An 18,854-nucleotide genomic window follows, 5' to 3' on the forward strand; every position below is an offset into this window, starting at 1 on the left:
CACGTACAAGCCAGAGAGGGGGTGCTGGGCAGAGGGAGGGAAAAAGTGAATCTTAAGTAGAGTCCATGCTCAGCACGGAGCCCCGTGTGGGGCTCTCTCACAACCCAGAGACCACGACCTTAGCGGAAATAAAGAGTTGGATGTTTGACCGAGCCCCCCTGCCACTTCTCGAGTGTGTTGCCTTCGTTATTCCTCATGTGAGTCTCAGCATTTTTTATCTGTGAAAGAGGACTGAGTGTGAACTAATAAAACTGAACTGTGGCAACAAGGGCTCTAAGTGTCCTTCACGACTAGACAGACGGAGAGCTAGCCAGCAAGCCTGAAGAACTTAAACACAGAGGCATTTATTGTTAGGGCAAATCTTACATTCAAATGGATTTTAACATAAAAGCATCAAAAGGGAGATGCCCCGCCCCCAAAACTTTGCTTTCTGTTCCCCCTAGCCTGGCCCGCCACTGCTCTGTCTTCCCGACAGCAGCAAGAGCTCAGGTTCCTCCGTGTTACTTAGCCGCTGGAGGGGACCAAGCAGGACAGACTCCTGAATGCCATCTGCCTGAGTTCCCTCTATTATCGAAGCTTCAGGGAAACTGGAAAATATCCCCAAGGGCAACACTCACGTTCTTAAAAAGCTGGATGGAAGTATGGGACATCCCTTTGCTGAACAAGCAAAATAAAATCAACTGGTCTGATGATGTGGTGCTGCTGCATTTCCTGAGAGACCGTGGTCTCCCTGGGGAACAACGGGAAACAATGGGCATGGGAAAAGGCCCAGCACTGACATCCTCCTCGGAACCTCTGCTCGGAATGGGGAAGGTGGAGGGGCCAAGCCAGTTGCGGCGGGGAGGGGAGGATGTCCCTCCCTGGCTGCACCAGGATCATCTCCAATGTCTGGTGCCAGGCCCCAGAGAGGCCTCAGTCCTCAGTCACAGGCGGGGGAATGAGCTGCAGCTGGAAATTCTCATTCTGGAAAATGCTGTTGAAAGCAGGGCCACTCTGGGAGCCACTGAATGGCCTGTAGCTCTCACTGCTGCGATTCTGGGAGAGTTCTGTGAGGAGAGCCAGCTGCAAAAGAAAGGCCACAGTTTAGCCCCGGTGTGTGGAACAGAGGCGAAGGGTCCTCGACTCCCCCACCTCAGATACCCAAGGGACAGCGCCACCCCGCAGGAAGAGCATAAAGAGGGCTCTGGCTCCCAGGTCTGCATCTCATTAACCCAAAAGGAGACTTGGGGCGAATTTGCTGCACTTCCAGGGCCCGAGTTATTTGAGCAATGCCGTGACCGGACTGGGTACATCCTGCCGGAACCCCCCCGCCCCCCACCGCTGTAGCCCCGGGCCTGCTGTCCCTCACAGACGTGCCCCATGCCAGGGTGCTCTGCTCCCTGTACACTTCATTTCACGCTCTCCCTCTCGCTGAGCTCCTCTCAGGACAAATGACCCTGAATCATGACCCCTAGCTTTGATGCTGCCAGCAGCCCGCCCCGCCCCCCTTCAGCTGAGAGGAGGGAGGGAGCCGGCAGACATGGCCTGGCTGCTGGGTCAAGGTCATGCTCTGGACCCCAGGCCCTCAGCGACTTCTGCTGGCGTGAGCTAGCTGCACTGTGGGCGCTATGCCAGGCCCTCCATGTGTGCAGTCCTGATCTTCCACAAGAACCCTCTGTGTACAGAAGCCCATGTCCTCAGAGGCAACCTGCCCTAAGTCACCAGCCCTGAGTGGTAGCGTAGGGCTCAACCTCTACGCAGCTGAGCCACCTGCGGTCCTGCCATCCCTGCTCTGTCACCCATCCCCACACACCCACCCTGCCAGGTGCTTTGCCCTCTGGCTCATCTAGCCACTGAGGGGCTCTCTCTCCCTCCAGACAGTAACGGCACAAGGGTCACACAGATCCATCTGTCACTTCTGGTGAAAACGCACTACCAGTGACTGGGGGAACTGGAGAGACAGCTGGAGGGACTCTCAGTTCTCGCCCCAGGCCCTGGAACTCCACCTGCCAGGTGTGCAGCGGGCTAGGTCACGCACTTATGTGCTGGGGACTCACACTACACCGGGCCAGGAGACAGATGTCCCCTGATCCACTGAGCCCTGTCTTTGCCACGTCTCGTCCTCTCTAGCCCTCTCAGCTGCCTATCAGCCTATGAAGTCCTTCCTAAGAACAGTTCTGTATAAGACTAGGAACAGAAGAGGCGACAGATGTTACATCAACTCGAAGTTCTCTCACATTCAGACCCTGTGAGGTTTAGGAAGATCAACCGCAAAAATATTTTCCATTTCCTAAGAGAAGATCTGCGTTCTGCTTCTGTAACTTTGTGATCTGGAAATCAAGGAGTCCTGAGTGATGGCAGAACAGTGTGAAGCAGAATGTGGCTGAGGCTGAGAAGGGATGGAGACGCTGCCGTCTCAGTGAAGCCACTGGGCCCTGTACCAGAGACCCCTGGAGAAGTTTCTCTCCAAGAGGGAACACGGTTTTTCCTCAGGAATATGCCAAGCCCCCCAGCAGTTATTTGCAGGAGAAGCAGGGAGTCCAGGCTCAGAAGCAGAGCTGCACACGGTCTGCACGAGCTCAAGACAACACTGAGAAAAAATCGGGCCTGGCTGGAGTTTAGGGGCAACTTGGGGTGTGGAGGAGGTGGTAGTCTGGACTCCACCTTCCAGTGATGAGATGCAGGAAATAAGGGGGTAACCAGATACTGGGGTTCAGAGCGAGCCCCCAGGCAGCAGGGACAGGAGACCTGCAGTGACCATTTGGAGGGAAAGGAGAGAAAGCCGCAGGAGGTACAGACAGGGTGCTTCCGGGAGCTCCTTGGGGAGTTGGGGGAGTGGAGGGGTGCTGCCAGGCTTCTGCTTTAGGTGACTGGATGGGGAGCGAACTCCAGACAGCCACCAGACAAGGGGGAACAGGCAGAGAGGCTTATCGGGCCCCGGGGGCCATGCAGACAGACGCGGGGGCAAGGCTGCTAGTGGCTCTCCCGGGCCTTCTCTTCTTCGGCTTTATACAGGTGCTAACCACTTTAGCCCATGCCATTGGCAACAAGAGCCGCTGCCCAGTCCCCGCTGCAGTGAGGTGTGGTCGTGTGTCTAAGTTCTGGACAATGGAAATGACACATGCAACTTCTAGAACTGTATTTCCTCCCGCCCTCCTTTTCCTCCACCTCACTAGCCCGCAAGCAGCTGCGACCAGGAAGCGGGAGCAGCCCCGTTAAACCATGAGAACGGGAGCCCTGTGCTCAAGGCAGGAGAGAGGAGAAAGCTGGAGGCAGGCTCATGGCGGGGGCCCTGGGCTGCCTGCGTTTCCACTTCTGTCTTGGGCACCCATGTCACTCAGCATTTGGGTTCCATTGCCAAAACACATTCAGCCAGCACAGATGTCCGGCGGGGTCTGGGACTTCGGGCAGATGGGATCATCATCGGCATAAACAAAGGCCTCCAGAAGGGAGTACACATGCAGATGCCCTTCTGTGTCCTCAGCAAGTAAGGGATGACAGTGCCCACTTCCTCTGTGTCCTCTGCAATCCAGAGTGCTCCCTGGGGCCAGAGCTCCACACCACCTTAACCAGGGTTCCAAACTAAGGAGGAGGCTGGAGTGCGGACTAGAGGACGCTGCACTTCCCAAACAGTAATTATAAATTGGGAAATAAAAATATAAACCACTGGGCGCCTGGGAGGCTCAGACTGGTAGGCGTCTGACTTCGGCTACAGTCGTGATCCCAGGGATCAAGCCCCACGTCAGACACCCTGCTCCATGGGGAATCTGCTTCTCCCTCCCCTGGCCTACTGCTCCCTGCTTGTGCTGTAATAAATAAATAAAATCTTTTATTAAAAACAGAATGTAAACCACCACAAAAACATTACCCGGGAACTTCCTCGGTAGAGACGACAAAGCTGATCAAAAGCTTGGATTTGCTGTGGGTCCAGGACAGGTTCTGAGGCTGCCTGGAAATCAGAAATGAGAAGGTAAACAACACACGTGGGCAGCCTCTGCACTTGGCCATGCTGACACAGAACATGGCCTCCGTCACGCCTTTCTGAGGCAAACCATGCTACCAGCAGTTAGCAAGAGAGACCTTACTGAACATTAATTAGGAAGGGTACATCCTTCTGAAGCCCCTTGGTGCCAGCCCCCAGGTTGACCTGTGTATGGACCGTCCCCACTGTGGTCTAAGTGTCCATATACAAGCTTTGCTCGGGGCTCCTTGACCTCAACCCTTTTGTCTTTACTGTGCAGAGCAGTTCAGTCCGGGCTCACCCTCTCATATCTGCTACTGAAGCTGATGGGCAGAGATGCCCCTTCTTAGTGCTGGTTGGGGAGGGTGCATTATAAACACACAATCACGCCCTTTCCCAGTCTCCTGATAAAGATGGCAGCCACCTAACGGGCTGCAAGGCTAGTCTACTGCTTTTTTGGAAGAGGTGAAGTCTAGCTTATTTCTACAGCTGTGTTGCTTTGTTCCACCTGTCACTGTGGTGGACACGCTGATACTGTGGTTCTAGGCTACTCTGGGCGCATCTGGTCCAATGCTCTCACCTAGAGAAAAGAAATGGGATCTGGCAGAGGCAGCTGCAGGCTTTGGGGTCTGAGGTAAACTGGAGCACCAGTTCTGACACTAACTTGCTATGTGAGCTTTGTGTCTGAAGTCTCTTTTCTGAGCCTCAGCTGCCTCATCTGTGAGAAGAAAATGCTTTCCTTATGGGATCACTGAAAATTAGATGAGGTACAGATTTAAAGTGTCGCTTACATGCCTGGTGCCTCACAAGGGCTCCGTGCATGCTAGCTTATATTACTACAATTCAGAGACACTCTTAAATGTTGCTTTCAGGAGTTTTTATGCTTATATGTAAGATTAGTAAAAAGAGGCCTTTGTTCTGTATTTATTATGAACCTCTCTGGGCATGAATAAAAGCATCACTAAGTACACATTGAATTTCTCTCTGAAGAAGGTTTTCAATGATGAAGGGTCTGGGTGGGGACAGGGTGCCACGCTCTGAGGAAGGCACGGTCATGTCCTTTTTTTCCCCCTCAGAAGGATTCTAAACTTTGAAATAAGCATTATGCAGAGATTACATAAATTTATTAATTCGTCTTCCAGGAAGGACTTTGTTTCTTTTCCTCAAAGTTTTTACTGTCCTTAGGGGAAACAACGTACTAAGATCTCAGAGAGAACATGACCCTTGAAATCACTCACGCCAGCCTAGCGGGGAGCTGTTCCAGCACTCTACCTTCTGACCAGGCGGAAGGCTCTCCTGGAAGGCCCAAAAGGCAGCTATCAGAGAGGAGGCCCACATCTCATGGCCCCTGGGACCCACAGTGCTGCCCCACTACGGTAACGCAGTCTTGACGCCCACGGCGATGGGACAGCTGAGGACAAGGCGGCTCCGTGGAAATCCCAACAAGGGCAGTGCGATCCAAAACAGCCAAAAAAGAGAAAAGGGGACCCACAGAGGCTCTGCTTTTCATTCCATTCCATGTCTCTGGGTCTGCCGGACACATGGAGAGCATTCTCTCAGATGTTTAAACTTGCCTTGACACTTTTTAAAGATGCTTCTTCTCTGTAATTTGGTAGGAAAAACCATCATATTTTGGAGATAAAGTATGTAGAGTATCACACTTCTGACAGACACTAAGTAAAATACACAGGAAAGATCCAAGCTCAAGATGATTGGAAAGTCTGAGAAATACTACACACCTAGCTCAAACAAAGCAAAAAGAGAAAAAAATATAATTACTGTCGAGAGACTTAATGAAAAAATATGGTTTTACCATCTGACTTCTCAAATCCCTTCAGTATCGCTGGCATAAATTGGGGAGCAGCATGGGTTAAGGACAGGGGTGATATTTGTCTTTCTCCAGCCATTCAAAACCTCAACTGTGGGGCCTGCCACCGCCCCAGTCCACAGGACAAGGGCCCGGCCACCGGATGTCCCCTCTGCTTATTCCCCGGTCACTCTATGATAAGGTCTCACAACGAAGGTCCAAACAGAAGCAAGTCAATAGTTGACTTGGTAAGGTAGTGGAGGATGGGGTTCATGGTGAGGGGAAGGCAGTTTCATTACACAGAAGGTTTACACGCCAGGTTAGCATACGATGATGCAGCAAGAGCCAGGAAAGGTCTCTCCTTATGGAGCTACTTCTATAAAGCAGCCTTGACCTCGAAGGGATATTTTAAGAAAAAAAATTTCATGAAATGTACTACTGGTACTTGTTATATAAATGTGGGTGGTACTGGCCATTTAATGGTGACCCACTGAAAAAATGCCCATCAAACCTTGCTGAGAAAAGCTGTACTGGACACTGACCTGCTAATAATTGTATTTTCTTTTTTTGTTTTTAGCACTATGGAACTCAGTGCTAAATGGTTAGTTACGTGGAACTAGCAACTATTTAGGGCTTGGTGGCAAACATTTATGTACACAATTATACCCCAGTTTTATAATAAAAATTTCCCCATATATTTCATCCTACTGGATGTGTTTTGGAAGCCAACTCAAATCATTCTGGCAAAGTGAAGGTCAGGTCAAAAGTAGAAAATGCCACTGCTAAAAACAGAATCCTGCTTTCACCCCCCCAGGAAATACTATGGGCAGATGAGTCTATTCTAGGCATAGAATAAATGGCTCTAGCCCCGGGGAGTTCGCTCACTGAGCCAGAAAGTGCAGAACTCATGCTTTCTGGTCCAGGACTTTTCAGATGGGGATGTGCGGGAGAATCCCTGGGAGATATTGTTAAAATGCAGAGCCCGGTGAGCAGGTCTGAGGTGGGGTCTAAGGTGCTGGGTTTCTAACACGCTCGCAGGCAATGCTGAGAATGCTCAACCTCAGCCTACACTTGGAGCAACCAGGTGCTACCCTGTGTTGTTAGAGTGGCTGGAGCGGGGGACTTCATGTCCTGAATCCCGCAGTAACAGAAAACTCTCAGGTTGCGGGAATTTCACCTCCTACTGATCCCACTGCACCAAATCAGTCATTCCACTAGCATTTCTCTTTCCCTAAGGCACCCACGGATTAGGGATGTTGGTTTTCAACACTTACTAGGTTCACAGGCATCTTAGCAACCCTTGGAAAGAATAAGAAATTTAATGAGGATGCTCTTGCCACCTGGTTTATTTTGAATCTTAATGGAATTGCAAGCCTTGCACCTGTTTTACTAAGTAAGGGAACTGGACTGTAAACTGAGGAAGAGAAGGCTAAGAGACTTGCCTAACAGGAATAAAAAAAAATCATAACCAATTAAGGGTCACAAACAGGGCCTTTACCTTATAAACCCGAGTACCCCTCTGCTCAGAGAATAAACAGGTAAGCACAGAGACACATATACACACACACCCATAATTTCAAACAACATGATCTGCCCAGAGAAGTGTGTAAGGGCAGCTTGACAGAATCTTTTTTTTTTTTTTTTAAAGATTTTATTTATTTATTTGAGAGAGAGCATGAGAGAGGAGGTCAGACTCCCCATGGAGCTGGGAGCCCAATGTGGGACTCGATCCCAGGACTCCGGGATCATGACCTGAGCCAAAGACAGCTACTTAACCAAATGAGTCACCCAGGTGCCGCTCGCTTGCCAGTCTTATTCCTCCGTTAGGCCCTTAGACTCCTTGGCAATACCACAAGAAGGGGCTTCCTATGATGACGTCCTTTAGGAACTGAAAAATGTCACTGTTGCATGGGTGTGAAGTACCTGAGGATTACAGTCCTATCGTACCATGCAAGCCATCACCCTGGGTCACTTAGCTGAGGAGTGCCTGCTGGGGCTGCCCTGGAACCCTCCGGAAGCCACAGGATGGACATGCCCAGTTCTTGGCTGGGCCACACTGGCTCTTGGGTAAAGTGGAGACAAGTCATTTGAGGCAAAATGGCTGAGCTCTTTATAGACATGCCTCGGACCTAGGAGATGTTCACCTGTCTTAAAATCCTTCCTGGAATGAGACTGTCATTTGAAAAAGGAAGCACATAGGAAATGACTACTAATCACCGAGGCAGGGATTTCTGGACTCTTACTTTATGTTTCCATAGGTTCAGAAAGTGGGGTGGGGAGTCTGTGAGGGGAGGCACAGGGCATTCACGAAGTCAGTTTGTCCACAGAAGACTCCCTGCCTCTGCGGGCTCCTGTCCTCTCCCCTCCTCTCCCCACCAGGCCTCAGAAACTAAGGTCCAGCTCTCTGGGTTAACAAACCTCTCTCAAGTCCCTCCCAGTATTTGGGTCTGGGGCACAAACGTGAACAAGAGCAGTTTAATGTCCCAGAATCTGTGGGACATTAAAACCCCACGGAAAGATTCCATGTCCTCCAGTGCTGACAAGCAATGCCCGAGAGGTCACTGAGCCACCAACAATCAGCCACTGCTCCTCTGCAGGTCACACCTCATCTGCCACATGCTCTCCTGTCATCGATAGAAACCAGCAAAATCTCCGATGCTACAACATTTGTGGGCCTGGATCAGACTCTTACACGCGAGACATGGAAGCCTCAGCTCTGCACCTTTCCAGAATGCTCCTGTGTGCGCCCCGGTCCTGTCAACAGATCTGCTTCCACAGGCCCCATGTGCTGCCATCTGTTGCACTCACTGTGGTGTGATTCTCTGGGTATCGGGCTCATCTGTTAGACTGGGGGCTCCCCGCACAGCAGAACTGTGTCTTGGTCACGCTTCTGTTCCCCATGCTCTACAGCCGGCAAAGGCAAAAAATAGTGGCTGAAGAATCCATCTCCTGGCTGCTTTGGAACCATCCGTTTTAGGTGTCTGAGCAGGCAGCCACTCGGCTGGCCTAATGTGACGTCACTGGCACTTGTCTTCCTAGTTCCAAGAACTGGGACTTATAAAGTTTCTTTGTGATTTCTGGTATGTTTGTCCTGTATTTCAGTGAAAAATGCCAATTTCATTTTACTCAATTCACTTTTGGGGAGAGGATTTTTTTTAATTGTCAAAAACATAGGTACCGCCCCTTTTAAGAAGATAGGAAAACGTACCAAGCAAGCAGGACTTGTAGTGACAAGCCTCTCTCCATGGCTGCCTGGTACTTCCAGTGCCGACGCCGCCACTCGGTGTGACCGCAGCCTGTGGCAGGGAGGCTGGGCCCGCTGCCCTGCTGCCTAGGACACCACAGTGGCTATGGTGAAGGGCCCCCACACAGTCTTCCTGAGCCCAAGCCTGGCATCGCCGGGCACTAGACGACACTCGGAAGCAAGTGGCCTATTCTTTGAGTTGGTTGGGGTTTTTTGCTTTTTGTCACAGGAGTAAGAGAAAAGCTATGCCATGGGAAGTGGTTCAGATGAGGAAGGGAAGGACTCCGGCACAGGGTCACTGGCCAGGACGCTGTGACTTCCCGGAGGGGGTCCGGGAGGGCCCTGCGGGTGCCACACACAGAGCCAGTTGGGATGGGATATGGGTCATGTGTACCTAGCCCTCACATGGCACCAAGAAGGAAAGAAAGGAAACCTCAGAGCACAGTGCCATCCAAAGCAGCAAACGTGGCAACAGAAAGGCCACCGGGGAGAGAGACCGGGGAAGTGAGAAACTCTAAGAACACAGGGCCTCTGTCTCTCTTGCTTCCCAGCAGCCAGAGCTGAGCTCCGCACAGAGACACGGGAACAACTTCATTGCTCTCAGACGGAGGAAGGGGCGGGAAGGGCAAGCAAGCAGATTTTCTCCCTGTTACAGGTTTCTGGAGCTTCCACAAGCCCTCTACATGCAGGAAGGACACAGGGCGCACGCTCAGACAGCCCTGGGCTCCGTGTGGATTCTGCAACAACTAGCTGAACGCCTCTGGCCCACTTACTTAGCTTCTCTCAGTCTCTTTCTCGGCAAACTACAGAATTGTGAGGACTGGAGATCACATACAGGCCTGGTGCCTATTTGATATTCAGTACATGGCTGCGGTGACTGCCACTGTGTCATCTATTCTCCCAAGAGATGTGCCCTGGAAGAGAGAACAGTGGGCTGGGACTCAGGAACCCTGAGCTCTAATCCTGTCCCAGCTCTGTGTGTCACCTGGGCGGGTCACCGCCCTCCCAGGTCTACGCTCTGATCTAGAGAAAGGCAATGCCACCACCAGCCACTTTCCCACTCAGGAAAGACTTGCAGGAGGTAACAGGCATGGGAAGACATGCAGGTTTCAAGTAAGAAAGCAACATTCACTGAAGGTACTCACGGCTTTTATGGCATAATCACATGCAAACTAGAGCTAGGCATGAGAGGCCCCATCAGGAAGCCCCAGGACAGCCCCAACGAGAAAGAAGAACTGGTCTAAGATGCTGTACAAAGAAAGCGATCTGCCAAATCAAGTGTCCAGCACATCAAAGTGTGAGTGACCAGATCTGAACGCTATCTCCATGGGGCAAATGCCTCAGCAGGAAGCCCCTGCCAGTGTCCCCAGCCCCTCTGACCCCCTGCCCAGAATGGATCATGAAGCATTTTCCAACTGGAAGAGAAGGGAAAAACACGTTCGATGCTATCTGCCAGAGCCCGTTTTCTTCTTCTAATGTAATGAAGTCTAGTGATAAAAGCTGAAAATTAAACTGTGGCTGAACATCAGAAGGACAGCTGGGAAGCGACCCCCCCCCCCCACAGTGCCCCCCGCCTTGCCTTGCAGAGGGGGGCAGGGGCAAGAAGCAGACCTGGAGAGAGAGCAGACCTCAGGAGAGCCCCAGGGGAGGGAGGCAGGGCTGACTTGCTGCACCAGCACATTTCAAAGCTCTAACTCCCACTCCTACAGAGCTGGCAGAAAGCAGAGCTGTTCTTACAGCTGGAAGGAAGAAAACCACCCAGGGCCTTCAGGATCCACAGACTCAACTAGCCCATCAAGCTTTGAGATCAGAAAGCCACTGGAATCCACTGCCACCCAAGGGACTGGAGCCCCAGGAACAGGGATGATAACAGTAATGCCAGGGAGCCTGGATCCAAAGGCTCCTGCACCATCCACGGACATCGGGCGGCCACGGGATCTCTACAGTAAGCAAGGTCCTGCAATCAAAATCCCAACATTTCTTTTCCTCATCGTTTTCCCACACAAGCAGGCCAAACCTAGTTTCCCAGAGATGTGGGACACTTTATCTAATTCTGCAACATAGCTACTTGTCTTTCCTTCATTTCGGGAACCTTCTACTGGCATTTTTATAATTGCCGGTGGGGCCAGAGCTGGAGGTGGAGTGGGATGAGTGGAAGGGGAACTGTATTTTCCCACTCTTCTCCCTTTCTGCCGTTGGCCTCACTTTTCAATCTTTCTTTCTAGCTGGTATGGGCTTCAGTCAGACTTTTGCCACTACCTAAGCTGTTTCAAACTAGAGGTCCTTAACATTTTGCCTAAAATGAAACCCTGGCTTCAGAGATAAGAGGGAACTGACACTTCCTTCCTCCCTGCAAACAGAAAACCCCTTCCTAAAATTCCCCTCTACACACACTTTGCTCCAGAACCCTGACCATTCACTCATGCTCCTTTTCGAATGCCTCCTCTTTCCCCGCAGGTCGCAATTAATACTGAATTAGGTAATGAAAGGACAAAATAAGCAGGGATGTTGCTAAGCTGCCTGGAGAGCGGAGGCAAACACCGGCAGGACAGCTATGAAGAAGCTTTCACTTGGTGCAGTACCGACAGCTTTGGAGTGAGCAGCCCTCGGGCAGAGGGCGCCTGAGGTGGGCGATGGAGAGGACAAGCAGCTGACTGGAAAATACCCACAAAAGCTGAGACTGTTAGTACCACAATTAAAAAGAAACACAGTGACTTCATGGAAGCAGGAAGAACATGCTAGAGTAAGTGGGCTAAGATATGAAAGGAGTCAGCTCAATTACAGAGCAAGCAACCACTGTCCAGCCCCTGTTTGGGGCACTGTGCATCCATTAGCTCATCTGATCATCACAAGAACCCATGAGGGCCGTACTTCCGGCATCTGTATTTCCCAGCTAACGCAACTAAGGTCCTGGGGTCCAGTGCTTTGCCCATGGTCACTCTGGGTGGTGGTGGAAGCCAGACCTGAATTTGTGCAGTCTAGTTCCAGAGGTTTCTTTCACTTGCCTTGCTCCTGGCATCAGTGTGAATAAGTCTGACAGCCTTCTGTGTCACAGAAGGCTATGTCAGGAGCAGAGTAGGACTAGCTGGGCGGTCAAGGTGCCTTAGCCATGCTCCTGAAATACGGATGGCCTCTGATCTCTTTCCAATATCCTTCATGATTCTGCTTTCTAGCTAAAGAAATTCACCCCATCAGGCCGTGAAGTCTTAATAAAAGGCTCTGGAGAGAGAACAGTTGATAAAATGAACTACAATGATTAGTGTCATGCTTAAAAATACATTTTGGAGGACTGAGATGAAGAAGCCCAGTGAGAGCTGACAATGTTAAGGACTGAAGTTAAGTTCTTAGAACAAATATGGAACCACAAAAGACCCCCAACAGCCAAAGACATCTTAAAAAAGGAGAAGAAAACTGGTGGTATCAATCCCAGATTTCAATATAAGACTACAAAGCTACAGTCATCAAACAGTATGGTATTGGCACAAAAACAAATGCACGGATCAGTGAACAGAACAGAGCCCAGAAAAAGACCCATGATTATATGGTCTGCTAATCTTTGACAAAAGAGGCAAGAATATGCAACAGGAAGAAAGTCTCTTCAACAAACTGTTAGGAAAACTGGAGAGCAACATGCAAAAGAATGAAAGTAGACCACTGTCTCACACCACACACAGAAATAAACTCAAAATGAATTCAAGACCTAAATGTGAGACTTGAAACCATAAAAATCCTAGAAGAGAGCACAGGCAGAATTTCTCTGACACTGGCTGTAACAGCATTTTTCTAGATATGTCTCCTCAGGGAAGGGAAACAAAAGCAAAAATAAACTATTAGGACTACATCAAAATAAAAAGCTTCTGCTCAGCAAGAGAAACAATCAGCAAAACTAAAAGATGGCTTATGGAATGGGAGAAGGTTTTTGCAAATGCCATATCTGATAAATGGTTAGTATCCAAAATTTATGAAGAATTTATACTACTCAACACCAAAAACCCAAATAATTCAATTAAAAAATAAGAAGGCCTGGATAGATAGTTCTACAAAGAAGACATACACATGGCCAACAGATGTGAGAAGATGTTCAACATCACTCATCATCAGGGAAATGCAAATCAACACCCCAAATGAGGTGTCATTTCAGACCTGTCAGAAGACTAAAATAAAAACCTCAAGAAATGACAAGTGTTGGTGAGGATGTACACAGAAAGGAATCCTAATGTACTGTGGGTGGGAATACAAACTGGGACAGCCACTGTGGAACCATGCAGGTTCCTCAAAAAATTAAAAACAGAACCACCATATGATTTAGTAATTCCATGACTGGGTATTTACACAAAGAATACAAAAACGCTAATTCAGGGATGCCTAGGTGGCTCAGTGGGTTAAAGCCTCTGCTTTCAGCTCAGGTCATGATCCCGGAGTGTCGGGATCGAGCCCCACATCAGGCTCTCTGCTTGGGGAGCCTGCTTTCCCCTCTCTACCTGCCTCTCTGCCTACTTTTGATCTCTGTCAAATAAATAAATAAATAAATAAATAAATAAAATCTAAAAAAGAAAAAAATAGTAGCAAAAACCTAATGCAAAAAGATATATGCACCCCTATATTTACCACACTGTTACTTACAATAGCCAAACTATGGAAGCAACCCAAATGTCTATTAATAGATGAATAGATAAAGAAGATATGGGATGAGTGTGTGTGCGTGCATGTGCTCACACATCTGGACCAGTATACACACACAATAGAATATCATTTAGCCATGAAAAACAATGAAATCTTGCCATTTGCAACATGGTGGATCTAGAGGGTATAATGGTAAGTGAAATAAGACAGAGAAGAACAAATACCGTTATGATTTCATATGTGAAATTTAAGAAACAAAACAAATGAACAAAGAAGAAAAGAGACAAACAAAAAGCCAAACTCTTAAATACAGAGAACTGATGGTTCCCAGAGGGGAGGGGATGGTGAAAAAGTTAGAGTGGATTAAAGAGTACAATCATCATGATGAGCACTGAGTAATGCAGAGAACTACTGAGTCGTTATACTGCACGCCTGGAACTAACACAACACTGTGCGCTAACTATACTGGGGGGATAAAGAAGAACCAAAGCTAACTCCTTCACAACAATGTGAAGGCCGTTTCCTACATACACTAGTTGCTCATGAATATTTTCTGCCATCACGGAAGAGATTCTGAACTTGGTTCTGAATTATTATTATTAATATTCTGAATTAGTGACATTAATTAGTTGTGTTGATATCCTTGATGTTAATCATCACCATTGTAGGATAGCGGGCTATAGGATCAGACCTGTCTAATAGGTGAGTTTTCTCACGTGTCAGAGACAACAGAGGCTAATGCAAACATTGGGCTAATGTGTGCATTAAACATGAAAGTAACTAGAATAAGCCAGAGACCACTCCAGTTCCCTCATAGGAGCCTCATGAAGTAGGCTATGCAGATATTTTCTCTGTTGTCTACACAAACGTAAGGTACTATGGGTGTACAAGGTATTCTTCCCATGGGGCACCTGTGTTACTCAGTGTGCTGGGACTGCAGGTACCGAGTACCCCACGAGCATCCTCAGTGGGCCCATCATAGTGTTAGGGCCCCATCACGCTGTGCCATTAAGGTAATCTTTCGCTTGTCTACTCATTTTGCTCCCTCACAAAAATGACTGTCACCAGATGGGTCTGAATACTGACATGTGTATATTCTACCTGTCCACGCTTGGCTACTCCTTGCCTAACCTGCTTTGAAAGGCAACAACCTGGGGAAGACTTGTAGTGGCAAAAACTAATAATCTCATGATGCCAAAAAAAAGAAAAAAAAAAGGACTTTTAAAAACTTTTAGGCAACTGTAGAATGTAGTTTAAATTTTAAAAAATATTGTTCCTTGGTCAAATGTGTTAAAACTTTCCTGTTATCTTGACAGGGATTATTAGTATTACCATAAAACATTGGTCATCAACTGCCTCACGGGTATGGCAAACTCAAATTCTCAAGCACATCAAAAAATAACCAATGGATGTTGTTGCCTCCAGTGTTTGGCAGCATTAGAAACAGAAAAAAAACTGTAGTCCTGGGAAATAAAATGGATGACAGCTGGGGCTGGGACCCCCACCTTCTTTCTTCCTGAGGGAACTGTCCTGTGAAAACTTAGGTTCCCGCACTGTGGTTTATTACAGTCTTTCCTTTTAGTCAGGAAAGAAAGATCTAAAAAAAAAAAAAAAATCTGTTAAGATTTATTTTTATGGGAAGTGGAGTTATAAAGAAAGCTTCTTAGTGGGGTAGCATTTTTCTATCGCTAGTCAGAAATCCTCCTTTGTCTTATCATTCCTTCCTATTATCTTGACAGGGATTATTTAAAAAATAATAAAATGACCTTATTAAAAAAAATAAAAACAGGGAAAGCATTCACTTCATATATGTAATTAAGGCTTGCTACCCTTTGATTACCTGATTGTTGCCTACTTAAGAACAAAGTCAAACAATTATCTTGATAGATGCCACTGTGGGCTAGCAATTAAGACAAAAGAGTTCTTCTGAGGGCAGAAGAAAATGGAACTCACAGAACTAAATGAGGAGAGGTTAGCAAATGGACTTATAGCACTGCAAGTTTCCTGTATTTTATAATAGGTAGTAAAATATTAACTCTAATTAGATTGTGATAAGGTAAAGATGTATTCTGTAATCCCTATAGCTACCACTAAAAAGAAAAAAAAAAGAAAAAAAAGAACAGAGATATAGCTAAAAGAGCAATAGAAGAATCAAAATCAATAGTAAAAAATAGTCAAATAGGGGCACCTGGATGGCTCAGTGGGTTAAAGCTTCTGCCTTTGGCTCAGGTCATGATCTCAGGGTCCTGGGATTGATCCCAGGACCTACAAGGTATTACAGACTTCGGGCTCTCTGCTTACCTCTCTGCCTCCTTGTGATCTCTCTCTGTCAAATACATAAATAAAACCCTTTAAAAATTAAAAATGAGGGGCACCTGTGTGGCTCAGTGGGTTAAAGCCTCTGCTTTCGGCTCAGGTCATGATCCCAGGGTCCTGGGATCGAGCCCCGCATCGGGCTCACTGCTCAGCAGGGAGTCTGCTTTCCTTCCTCTCTCTCTGCCTGCCTCTCTGCCTACTTGTGATCTCTGTTTGTCAAATAAATTAAAAAAAAAAAAATGAAAAATGAAAAAAAAAAGTCAAGTAACTCCAAAGAAGAGAGGGAAGAAGTAACAGAGGAGAATACCGGTAAGGAAGGTTGTTGGGTCCCACAGGGCCTGCCCAGGACTATGAGGCCTGGGAGTGAATGGCACAGGTGTTCCCTCACACAGCACACAGGCCTCTGGATGCTCTTGTCAGCAGGTTTCATGGCAACCACTGTAGTCCTCACCAAGTATTTCTGACATGACTGTGTAAACGGTAAGGAATCAATATCCTGGGTACACACAAAACTTTCTTCCTGGGAACCAAGGTGAATGTGAAGGACAAAAACGGAGGCAATGCAAATGTGGGCTTCACAGGGATGTGACAGTAATGATACACATATACTCCAGTTTCAGTCAACTACCCTGGTTTAGGTAGTGGAGATTTCAAGAGGTTTCATTCAAGACTCTTCTTCCCCAAATGCTTTAAGCTATTATTGAATTCTAATCAGATTTATTTTCATTTTTTGAATGAAAATACCACCAGAATGGGGGCTCTGTGAAGGCAGAGACTGGTCTGGTTCTCTACAGGATCGCGTGCACTTAGACCCATGCCTGCCACATAGTGAGTGCCCAGTACGTGTTTTGTGAATGTATTAAAGCAGAATTTGAACTGGAGGCTAAAAACAAGGCATCACAAAAGCAGACATATGGACATGGGACTGGTTATGTTTAGGAAATGAGAAATTTCCACTGATTAATGAAGGAAGGAAAGAAGATGAAAATGAAGAGTAGGCCGGTGATACATCCAAAGCCTACACTGTTGACCTAAACCAATTTGGACTTCATTTTGCTTGTGACAGGGTTCCACTCAAGTTTTCCAAGCATTAGATGAGGGGGGAGCATGGACTTGAGCCCCGGAAGACAGAAACCGTGTAGCTGGTGAGGACTTTCGGGGCAGCAGAGATACACACTGACTGGGGAGTGACAACACACTGCTGAGGTAAACAGGAAGTACAGAGGGCTTCTCGGAAGCGAAGTGAAACACAGAGAGAGGACATGGGAAATATAGAAGTTCTTTCCAGTGACTACAGGGACTTTTCTGTATAACTTCACTATTCTCTTATATTGCTATGAAGTTGCCAGAGACAGATATGTAATTACCTTTTTTTTTTATTTTTAAAGATTTTATTTATTTATTTGACAGAGAGAAATCACAAGTACACTGAGAGGCAGGCAGAGAGAGAGAGAGAAGGAAGCAGGCTCCCTGCTGAGCAGAGAGCCCGATGCGGGACTCGATCCCAGGACCCTGAGATCATGACCCGAGCCGAAGGCAGCGGCTTAACCCCTTGAGCCACCCAGGCGCTCTGTAATTACCTTTAGTACCATAAAAAGGCAGTCTTGGGGTGCCTGGGTGGCTCAGGGGGTTAAGACTCTGCCTTCGGCTCGGGTCATGATCTCAGGGTCCAAGGATTGAGCTGTGCATTGGGCTATCTGCTCCGCAGGGAGCCTGCTTCCTCCTCTCTCTCTGCCTGCCTCTCTGCCTACTTATGATCTCTGTCTGTCAAATAAACAAATAAAATCTTTAGGAAAAAAAAAAAGCAGTCTTAACTGATTTAGTCAATATATGGAAAAGTTAAGTGATTTCACCATGTAGAGAGGAGTCTCTCCTTTTAAGAATATGCTGCATCTGAAATTCTGTTTACCATCAGTAGAAACTTCACACAAGATGGGGCGCTATAACTTACTTATGGCACAAGGGAAGAACCAACGTAAATCATGACTACAATGTCCCTACAATATGCAAAACAACAAAACACAGGAGACCTGCGGCAGTGGCTTCTGTCAGAGAGAACAGAAGGCGCTCAGCACCAGCTCACATTTCATCTTTCCTTTTCCTTCCACTTTACTTAAAGACTTCTGCTGTTTCTTGAACAGACTCGACCCCATGTTCTGATACTATATACAAGGAGTGAGCTTTCAGGGATGGCACGTGAACTGATCAGGAAAGGAGTCCAGACAGAAAACTACTCCGCAGTGACAGCACAACAGCCGCTCGAAAACAACATACATCAGAGCAGCTCAAACCTCGCAAAGCTCTGCTCTTCAGTTCCGTGACCTTTCCAAATAGAGGATCTCTCAGCGCAGTACAATTAAGAATGGCCTACTGAGTTGTTTTAATGCAAAATAATAGGCTGTTAGCTGCTCTGTCATGCATACTGAAAAGCAAAAACACCCCTGCCACGTATTGCAGGAAATGCCCGAGAGCTTCCTCAGGATACTCTGTTGGAAGGGAAAGGCCCACATCTACCTTGAGCAATACTCAAAACTTCAGCTGTGTCCCCAGCTCCAAGGAGATGGTGGACACCGGGACATTACTTGTTTTGGTAAGGGAGTGCTCCCCCACATGCTGAGAGGGCACCAGCTTGGAAGAGACAGCAGCCACTGGCTGGGAGGTGGTCTCACATACAGCTCCACTGTTAGGATCGGACTCCGCTCTGAAAACCATGTCAACTGTTTAGGAAGGAGTGTCCTATTAGAGGCAGAAAAATCACACCCATTAACACTCAATTAACAGAGCCTGGTGACTAATAAGCAATGCTATCTTGGTCTCCGTGGGGCTCCCTCCCTGGCTCCGCTTTATACAAATATTTTATCAGTTAGCTGGATAAAGATAAAAGAGGCCAAAGCATGGAATGAAAAAACTCGATGCCCAAAGGG

The 18,854-nt window shown here is 47.7% G+C and overlaps 1 protein-coding gene across 2 annotated transcripts in view; it reads right to left on the reverse strand.

The window, feature by feature from the left end:
• Positions 1-320: 320 nt before the first annotated feature.
• VPS8 (VPS8 subunit of CORVET complex) overlaps positions 321-18,854 on the reverse strand; it is a 247,030-nt gene continuing 228,496 nt past the window's right edge. For both annotated transcript variants that reach the window (XM_059391373.1, XM_059391372.1), the window contains 2 exons: positions 3,848-3,928; positions 321-1,062 (listed from right to left, as the gene is read on the reverse strand). In XM_059391373.1, the coding sequence (XP_059247356.1) occupies positions 913-1,062; positions 3,848-3,928 (231 nt within the window). In that variant the 3' untranslated portion in view covers positions 321-912. The remainder of the gene's footprint in view (positions 1,063-3,847; positions 3,929-18,854) is intronic.

This window comes from Mustela nigripes, chromosome 2 (assembly GCF_022355385.1).
Source record: "Mustela nigripes isolate SB6536 chromosome 2, MUSNIG.SB6536, whole genome shotgun sequence".
NCBI classification, from domain to species: Eukaryota; Metazoa; Chordata; class Mammalia; order Carnivora; family Mustelidae; genus Mustela; species Mustela nigripes.